This window comes from Rhinolophus hipposideros (assembly GCF_964194185.1).
Source record: "Rhinolophus hipposideros genome assembly, chromosome: 6".
Lineage (NCBI taxonomy): Eukaryota > Metazoa > Chordata > Mammalia > Chiroptera > Rhinolophidae > Rhinolophus > Rhinolophus hipposideros.
The window spans coordinates 63,704,001-63,714,301 of NC_138052.1; the positions used below are offsets into that span (position 1 = coordinate 63,704,001).

Below are 10,301 nucleotides of genomic sequence, written 5' to 3' on the forward strand. Positions count from 1 at the left end.
AGCAAACAGGATTGACCGAGCGGAAGAAATCTGCCGAAGGATAACTGGGCAGGGCAATGAGGACGCTGCGCCGCGACGACGGATGCGGGAGACGGGCGGGGAGGCGCCCACTGCGGATTGGAAGGCTGAGGGGGCGGGGCCCGCAGTGACAGCCGGGGAGGAGCGAGGGAGGCTGTGCGGCAGTAGCCGGCCCCGCCCCGCCCCCGCCCCTCCCCTCCCCGCCCCGCCCCGCCCCTCCCCTCCCCCGTGCCTGGCGGGCGGGGCGGCGGGCGTGCCGGCGCTTGGTGACGGCATAAGAGGAGGGGCGTCCGGAGGGTCCCGCGGGCGCCTGGGCGCGATCGGCATTCGCTGTTTGGGACGCTTGGTGCGTGGTTGCCCAGTCTCTGCTCTCTGGTTGCTGTGACAGCCTGTCCTTTCCCGGAGCCCGGGACAGATTGGGCGCTCGCCCATGTGTATGTGAGCGGGACTCTGGGCAGAGGCGTCCCCTCACTGCTTTTTTTTCTGCCTTTTATCCAAAGAAGGGAGCAGTCTGCAGGCTTGCCTTCCTGTTCTCCGGTTGGGAGCGGGGTTGGTGTGCGGAGTGGTTTTTTTTTTTTTTTTTTTTTTTTTTTTTTTTTTTTTTACACTTGTGAGCCTTTTTTTTTTCCTTTTTTTTTTAGGCTCAGTGTCGTCTGGGCTGGTTTCCTCGGTCCCTGACTAACCGCTTTCTGCCCCTTCTCTCGCCACCCCCGCCCAAGGTCGCCCCTCCGCCCTCGCCCCTGGCCCAGGAGGGTGGGAAGCTTTGTCCCACTCCCTTCCCACCCGCGTCTCCGCAGCCGTAGCCGCACCTGCCTCAATATGAATGGGGTCAACGACCCACCTTTTTTTATAAAAGATATTAAGCCCGGATTGAAAAACTTAAATGTCGTCTTTATTGTCCTGGAGATAGGTAAGTGGGGTCCATAGCCCTCCCCGCAGGCCCCTGTGCGTCGCCGCCGCGAGCCGGGGACTCCCTCCCCCTCCCTTCCCTTTCCCCTCCCCCATCCACGTGGTCCCTTGGCCCCCGCCAGGGCTCAGATCCTACTTGCGCCGAGTACCCGGGACTCGACTTCCCACCTTTCAGGTGCATTAAGATCCCGGAGGAGGAGTTAGCCTTTCTGGAAGTCCTCATTATCTAATAATACACCTCTTCCCCCCACCCCCCTTTGATTTTTAAATCCTCACAGGACGCGTGACCAAAACCAAAGACGGCCATGAAGTGAGATCATGCAAAGTAGCAGATAAAACGGGCAGCATCACTATTTCCGTGTGGGATGAAATCGGAGGTCTTATACAGCCAGGGGATATTATACGGTTGACCAGAGGGTAGGTGTACATAAAAAGGGGCATGTGGGGGAGAGTGACTAAGTAGCAGTCTGTGGAGTCGGAATTGGCTGACGCTCAGGACCTTGGCAAGTTCCGAAGTTTCGTGTCTTTTCTGTGGGCCACTCCCAGGGAGTTTTGAGCCCCTATGATGGTAACTTTGGATGGTGGACAGAGTTGGGATGTAACAACCTTGCATTTAAAAGCACCAGTTTCAGCCAGGAATCTTAACACCCCCGCCTCCCCAGTCCCTGCCCCTCAGTTCGCAGGTTAAATAGATTTTTAAATACTGTTCTGGGATTGTTGAGTCTTTAGTAGGTTGAAAAGATTACTGTAGTCAATACTTTATCTTTTTTAGAAATAATTTAATATAGTTGTCAGTTATTTTCCAACCTTTTCTCCCTTTTAATGACTTGAAACCCTGCCAATATTTTACTTGTACTTATTTTAGAAGGGAAGTTTACAATATCTGGAAGGCACATTCTCGAAAATGATTCTTGTGCCTATTGCTGTAAGGTCAGAGGTACAAAAACCAGAATGATGTGCAGAATATGTTTGGCAGAAAGACATGTATCTATACTTACATCCAAAAGAGTCAGTTGGAAATTGGCTTTTAAAAATAACGTAGCACCACCTTTTTTTTGTTTGTTTGGCAATTGGACTGCCTTTTAAAATTGACCAACTCCTTCTTAGGAAGATAAAAGGCAAAAAAAGGGTCTTAAAAAACAGATTTTGGAAGCTTTGTGGTCAATAAAATTATAATAATTTATTGGTCATAGCTATAGGAAAAGTGGATGGAAATTGATGTTGGCATAAGTAAATAGGATCTCAGAAGTGTTGGATCACTCTGAATGTAGAAGCTGAGAGCCTTTTGGTAGTATCTTACAAGCCTGACGTTTTCAGGAAGTGAGGTTGAGTAATATCATCAAATAAGGAAGTGAGACATTTTATTCTCATATACTGACTCATTATGACACTGATTGTGCCTTTTAAACTTCCACATCTTTCACTTACACAAAAGAGAATTCCTACTTGGAAGGGTGTGGTAAGGATAAGCATAATTAAAGTTTTTTTTGGCTGCCAGAGTATCTAGTGCTTGAAAGTATTTTATACACTGTAAACAGCAATTCAAATATTTCATATTTTGTAGTCACAGAAAGTACATAGATGTGTCTGTCCAAAAAATTGTGCAAAGACTAAATTTAGTAGACATAGTATCTATAGATTTTAAGGGAGAATATGGTTACCAAGGAATACAATTTAAAGGAAAATTCAAAACTAAAAAAAACTTTTATTTCCTAACTTCAGTATGACTTTGACGTTATTATACTTCATCAACTTCCTCTTCTGTAAAATGGGAATAATTATATCATACTAAAATAATGCATTCAGCAGAGTGGCCCATTGTAAGGCCCTTAAATTCTGGTTGAATCTAAGAAAGGTGGCTTTTGAAGACAGGTATAAATCTAAATAATGGTAATTTAAATATTGATATGTTTGTAAGAATACCGTGCAAATGTTGATCTCATTATTGAAACAAGTGAAAGTGTTTTAATTGTAGTAACTGAAGTTTTTTTCTCAAAATAGGCATTAAGTTTTACTTTAGTAAGGTGAAATATTAGTGCACTTTCTCCTAAGTTACTTTTTTATCTACTCTAAAGTTGGTGAATGGAGTCTTTAATGAATAACCCTTACTAAATGAAGAAAAATAAATATATAATGTGGAATTAGTATAATAAATTTTTATTACTTATATTAAAAGATGAATTACCATTATACTTAGTTAAAATTTATCATTCTAAGTCATGAAGTTAACCACAGTAGTTGTACAAAGAACCACTGAAAACCAAACCTTGAACTGATTTTATAATGTAAATTTACATTTTTCTTAGATTTGTGTATGTTATTTTATCTAATGATGCTGTCTGCATTCAAAATTGTTCAGAGCAAATAATTGCTCAGCCAAGTTGGTGCTAAAAATTACAGGTTTGGAAAGGCAATAGGTGAAAGATTTATGATCTTTGTTTTTTTAGCTCCTTGATTAAATTTTGCCAAATTTTTGGTAGCTTGAGAACCCTATGTGTTTTATGGAGGCAAAGGAAAAATTATATAAATATCTGATTAGACCAAGTAAATAAGTGTAAAACAACACTAGGGTGTTGATTTTATATATCCTGTGATGGAAAAATAATTTCTGCTTGAATGTCTGCAATTGTAAGTTCTCCCTTTGTTAACTGACTGAAGATGTGACCTTTGGAGTATAATAATGCTTGCTTTGCAGAAAGACTTTGTTTTCTAAGGTTAGTTATAGTTTAGATGACTGTGTCAAAATTTGGCAGTGGAATTTTCTTTGTATTATTTCTTAATAAATAACAAGTTAATCAAAGTAATTGTTTTGATTTGGTATGGTAGACAGAGGGTTTGATCCCCACCCACACCTAATATAAAAAATATAGTATAAAAATTTACTTGATTGAAATAGAAGAGAATAGACATTTTTACAGAACTGATATTTCTTTTCTTTGTAGGTATGCTTCCATGTGGAAAGGATGTCTGACACTTTATACTGGAAGGGGTGGAGAACTTCAAAAAATTGGGGAGTAAGTATTAAAGTGCATTTAATGTAATGGAATAAATTACAAGTACCTACCAAAATAATGGGTAGGTGTAAACTGTAAACCTTTTCCTTGGCTTGTGTTTAACTGGTAAACTGAATGCCTTCAGCAAAGTCACTACTGTGTTTCCCCGAAAATAAAACCTAACCGGACCATCAGCTCTAATACATCTTTTGGAGCAAAAATTAATATAAGACCCAGTCTTATTTTAATATAATGTAAGACTGGGTATAATATAACATAATATGTGATATAATTTATTTATATATATATATGATATAGTATAATACCCGGTCTTATGTAATATAAGACCGGGTCTTATATTAATTTTTGCTCCAAAAGATGCATTAGAGCTGATGGTCCGATTAGGTCTTATTTTCAGGGCAACGCTGTATAAAAATAACTTTCCATGTTTGTATGAATTGAACAGCTATCAGTACTGTTTTCTGTGGTTGAGAATGTCAGTTATTTCTGGCAAAGAGCATTAAGAAGCTGCACTTGAGACAAGCCCCAGGGAGGCCATTTCTGCAGGCTTTGGGAATGTGCATTTTTCAGGTGTCACAAGTGCCATTTGAAATAGGTTCTGTCTTCTAGTAAATTGCCACATAAGAAGTTAGGTATGGGTTTTGACCATATGTTTAAATTTTCTTTTACTCTGTTGATGGGTGAATGTGTACTCATGGTAAAAGGACTTGCAGCAATGACAATTGAAGTCCTGTATTTATCCACAGTCTAGGTACCGTACAGGCAGCCGCATTGCGAGCTTCCATACACTACTACCTTGGTAATCTCCACCCTGACTTGGAGGAACCATCCTCTCTAGGGGTGTAAAGGTAATTCAGCCTCTGTGCTAGCCTAAATATTTGGGATGTACTCATAAAGTATGGTGTAGGCAATAAGTCAAATTATTAGTCCATTCTATTTGGCTAATGCTTAAACATCTACTTAATTCCCATTAAATTGGAGGATACTTAAAGAGAAAAGTCACAAGTGGCACCAATAAATAAATAAATACATAACATATTCTCTTCCACACTGCAGGGATAAGGTACTTTGTGTGGAAAAATAAGCAATCTTGCTAGCTGTTCAAGATCAGAAACTGGTAACACTTTGTCTTTGTTTGCTAGGAGGAAAATTAGGATTCACTTAATGTTTGTATTTAGAGTGGTTATAGAGCAATGTGTAATGAAAGGTCTTAGCATCAGTATTACTGAAAGATTCAGTATCCTGTCCTGACTTTTATGATAGAGAAATGTTTATAATGGAGGTCAGTTATGTAAAGAACCACTGGGGGGTCACTGAGTTCTTAGTGACTTTGTCAGGATCAGTCTATCATTTATCAAAACTATTTCTGATTTCCTATTTATGGGGTGAGGAGCTAAAAAAAATGCTTGTGTGTAATGTTAATATATACCATAGTCAACTAATAAGGAATACACTGTTGTCTTGATAGCCAGTTGTCTTTATTCATGCCTGGAGAATTCACTCTTAACCTTGAATGATTGATTATCTTTGCAGATTCACAGTGATTGGTCAAAAGAGGGACTGGATGAGAGTGTGTGAATGGATCAGTGCAAATCCATCACCACTGCTGGAAAAACCACTCTGGAACCCTAAACATGGTTCAGTGGCATCAGCCTATGTGGAAAAACAGGACAAATATGTGTTTCTGTGTCCTTGATCTTTGACACAATTTATTTTTGCAATATAGAAGAATTAAAATACAAAATAGGACGTTTCGTACATTGTAGGCAATCAAATATTTGGTGTTTTTATGGAACATAAGCATTTAGGAAGTTTCTGTTACAAATGAATAGAGTTAGTTAACATGCTGCTTTTTAGTTAATCCATTTGACACCTAAATTCTTCATTTTCCTGTAAGTTATGCAAGAAGGGTTGATTAGCAGATTTTAGAAGTCATTTAACTTGTCCTTTTTCTTTCAGATTTTGTATGGTTTATTCAGAAGTGCCAAATTTCAGTGAGCCCAATCCAGATTATCGAGGACAACAAAACAAAGGGGTAATTAATCCAAATGCATAGTGTATTTTTAGGATTAGGCTAATGTTTGACCATGTACTATAATTCTATAGCGAGGTTGCCAGCCTTGTCATACCCAGAGCATAATGAAGACAATTTAAAAAGGAAACTTTTAAAAGTCATTTTCATTTTGTACATTTTGTGAGTCTGAATATATATCTGTAGTGTCATACATTAAATATGTGCCATTTAGCACTTTGAGGAGTGAGGAGTAATATTAAGAAATACAATAAGATGAAAGGTTTGGGAAACATTCCTGAATATTTTAACATTGCATAGATTTGGATAAATCTTTTAAAAATTTGCTTAAGAAAACCTTAAAAAAGTTTAAAAAGGATACAATATTGTTATAATAAAGTGAACATGTTTTCTTCTTTAAATTTTTTTTTAAACCTGCATTTGGTTAAATGAAAAAAAAATTTTTTTTTAGGCACATAGTGAACAGAAGAATAATTCCATGAATAGTAATATGAGTACAGGTACATTTGGACCAGTGGGTAAGATTTTTTTCTTTCATAATTGTGATCAGTTATAAGAATTAAGGGAATATCTCTTACGAAAAATTTAGAGGAAAAAATTGTCATTAGGCATAAATTAGAACTAAAAGGGACCCATTGGTAAACAGGGAATTTCCAAATTGCCGATTTTCTAGAAAACAGATATCCTATTAATTTAGTGAGCACATTATATATTTAAACATTTGGGCCAGTTACTGGGAATACAGTGGTGAACACTAGCTAAATCTAAGTTTTGGTGATGTGTCATGTTACTTTTCCATTGACTTCCATAAAATTTCTGTAATCTAGTGTTTATTTATAATAGATGCAGAATTACTGGTTATTTTTGTACACTGAAAAAGCCTTTTGTCTTCAGACTAAAGCTCAGCTTAATTTTTCACATGCTGATAACTGCCTCTTTAAAAGAGTAGCCTTTACCCCTCAAAGATCTTCAGATGTCATTTTAATGCTTCTTGTAGCCATGTTAAAGGTTTTTTGAAGTCTTAAATAACCGAGGAAAAATATTTTGTGATTGCAGTTCATTAGGGTGGGTGAAGTTTTATTTGAATTGATAGCTACATGTTTTGGTACAGCTGATGATCATTATATTATGGGAATCACATTGTGGGGAAATACTTTGCTGTCTTTTCCTTTAAAAAGTTAGAATTATATTGTCTCCTTTGAAACGTCATTAACCATATTTGAACCAAATGCCAGTAATTATACACCATTTGCCCTTTGTTTTTCTCCTATAACGTAGGCAGTGCATTCATTACCTGTGCCTTTTTTCTAGCGCAACAATTTCTCATTCTCTTGCCCAAGTTGCTCTTTTTTTACTTTTCCCTATTAATACAGCATCAACTTAATATATTTACAGTCATCATATGCTTGAAAAAACCTAGAACCCACATTGAGTTTTTTCTAGTAGTTTAAAAATAAAAGTATTATCCCCCCCTATTATTTGTAAGCATTACTAGCATGTGTTAGAACTTCAAATAGGTGGAACTCTATAGATCAGTATCTGAAAATGGTGATGAAGTTTTGTATTTTTTTTTTTTTTTAGGAAACGGGGTTCAAACTGGCCCAGAATCAAGGGGATGCCAATTTTCATATGCTGGTAGAAGCAATGGCCGGGGACCAATAAACCCACAGCTACCAGGAACAGCTGCTAATCAAACGGTCATGAGCACACTAAGTAATGGCAGGGACCCTAGGAGAGCCTTGAAAAGATGACCTATGCCAAGTGCTCACATGTGGTTTTTGAACTATATGCCCTACTTGAATACTTACTGCACTTTTATTTATTGTTAACTGTGAAAACTATGTTCTTTATCGGTTTCCTTTTATGTTTTTGGTTTGTTAACAAGGGTGGTTTGTTTTTATAGCAACACTGTTAAGCTACTCAAGTCTCCTATTGAAGAATGGGAACACATTGAAAAGTAGGGGCATTTAATTTTAGAGCAAATAAGTCTTTGGATATTCTCTAAAACACCTGCACCCATTTCATGGGTGAGTTACTCAAGACATCAGCATTATAGCCTCTATGAGTCTATCTTCTGCATACATTTTGTAACATAAAATAAGGCTTAGTGGGAGATGTTCTCTGTCTTAAATTCAGATGTTGCCAACTAAAACAATAGCCACCAAAAACAAAAACAAAAAACAAAAAACCAGTGCTAACAGTGATTTACGAGTGTTTATGACCCCAGGAATGATTGACGTTTTCATTGAATGACTGCCATTAAGGTTTTCAAGGACAGAATCATCCTAAACTCTTGTTTTAGTACCAAAACACATATTCTTTACCAGAATGATGGAGTAGAATGTGATCTGTAGTATAACAAGTGATTTTTTTAGAAGAAAGCTACAATTACTTTATTTTAGGGTCGTCTATTTGTTATCAACTTTGTGCATTACAGTGAGGGGAAATTTAAAACTGAGGCCTTGAATATTTATTTTTTGAAGCCACCATGTCAAATATTAAAGTATAATTTGAGGAAGTTATAAAGTTATAATAAACATTAATTATTTATAAAAATTATGGGAGATAAACATAGTGAAGGCAATTCAAATTGAATTCATGGAGAAATATGCAGCCTTAAATTATAGGGTCATAGGTACTTGGAAAAACTCAGCCTGGAGTAAAAATCATGGATACTTACTTTATTTGAACGTTTTGTGTGTGTGTGCGTCTATGTGTGTGTGTGTGTGTGTTCACAGTTTCTGAACACAATTCACAAAGCCTTATCAGCAAAAGTTAAGACATGGCTCTCTCAAAGAAGCAAATATAGCTTTATTCAGAAATGTAAAGGTAGAGTTTATTTATGTGTTGTAAATGGTCCCCAGTTCCACTTTTTATTGTAGGGTGGATAACTGGTAAAATTTTCCTTTGTTAGAATTCAACTCTTTTTCAATATTATCTCTTGAATAAAAACTTGCGTTGATGTTAGCAGACCTACCTTATTTTTGCTCTTTCAGTGATTTACAATGGAGAGCCAGTACATTTTACTGTAGTAATGAGGACTTCAGCCTGGCGATGACTTAGCTCTGCATTTGTTGCTCTGTCCTTTTCCCCCACCTCAAATCCCCAAATAATTTAAGTAGACTTTGTTTCCTGAAGATTCCATAGTGTTTGAATATAAAATTTGTGCCAGATAAAATTTGTTTGCTCTAATTCAGAGCATCTAACAAATACTTGAGTCCATGCTATGTATCAGGCACTATGAAGAGAGTTAGGGTTAGAGGAAATAATGAATGATCTCAAGGAGCTCATTTATGGTTTATAGCACTTCAGTAATGGCTTTACATATTATAGAAAGAAGTTTTACTTTGTTTATATACTGATGATTATAGTTAATTTGGCTTCCTGACTAATATTTTCTTAAGATGTTTACAAAATTACAGAATTTGGAGTAAAGAAAAATCGAATTAGTATGTAAGTTCTCTTTTAAATCTAAGTAGTGGGAGGAACAATAACACTAAGTTATTCATGGGAGAAGAGAGTGTTAAAGGTGATTTTAAAAGAATTTTGGAGTTTTGGAAAATTAAAATATAAGTGGATTGCTGAGCTGCCAATTCTGGCCTCATTATCTCTTCATTGTGTGATGTTGGGCAAATTATTGTTTTTGAAATCTCTGTAAGCCTTAGGTTCTACAACTATAAAAGCAAGTAAGTAATATCACAATCTTATAGAGTTACTTAAGATTTTCCATGTAAGTGAATAGAATGATTTCTGGCACACAATAAGCAGTTGAATGTTTGTTGTCTAGTCATACCTCAAGAAGAGAAAAAAATGCAGGGTTAGGTGTAGAAGTGTTGCTACTCTTTAACATGTTGAGATTAAATAGAGAAAAACCTAAGCTTTTACGTTTGTAATTGACACTTGCTTCAATAATCTAACCTTGTTGTTCTGTGTTTTTTATTAACAAATTTTTGTTTTCTTAAGGGAAGCCTCCAAAAGCAAAGCAAAGTGAGTTACAATCCATAATGAATATTTGCCTTACCAGCCTGCTTGGACAGTTTTCAACAAGAAGTTAAGAGGAAGCAAATTCTCTGCCTTCCTCTTTCCTGATGCTTTCAGCTTTCAACTTATTTTTAAATAAGTTTAAACACCTACTGGAATCAAAAACCATTTAGTTTAGAAATACACACTCCTAGGATTGAGTCCCATTTCATTTCTACAAAACAGTTCTGAAGTGCCTGGAAGTCTCATTGACCAGCTGGCTCCTCCTGTTGGGTCACGTTCTTTAGGGAATTGCTATAGTACAGAAATGGAAACATGAAACCCTAAGTCCAGATGATGATGATGGG

At 37.0% G+C, this 10,301-nt stretch overlaps 1 protein-coding gene across 4 annotated transcripts; it reads left to right on the forward strand.

Annotated features, from left to right (window-relative positions):
• The first annotated feature begins 246 nt into the window (after positions 1-246).
• NABP1 (nucleic acid binding protein 1) lies at positions 247-9,888 on the forward strand. 4 transcript variants are annotated; one of them, XM_081052057.1, is made up of 7 exons: positions 323-364; positions 660-928; positions 1,206-1,344; positions 3,870-3,941; positions 5,901-5,976; positions 6,425-6,491; positions 7,555-9,854. In XM_081052057.1, exons 2-7 carry the CDS (start codon positions 838-840, stop codon positions 7,722-7,724), a joined length of 615 nt encoding a protein of 204 aa, XP_080908183.1. In that variant the 5' UTR covers positions 323-364; positions 660-837; the 3' UTR covers positions 7,725-9,854. The 4 variants fall into 4 exon arrangements, with proteins under 4 accessions (XP_080908184.1, XP_080908183.1, XP_080908182.1 ...); XM_081052058.1 differs by lacking the exon at positions 660-928 and having other exon boundaries at positions 247-364; positions 7,555-9,888; XM_081052056.1 differs by having other exon boundaries at positions 323-928.
• The last annotated feature ends 413 nt before the right edge of the window (positions 9,889-10,301 follow it).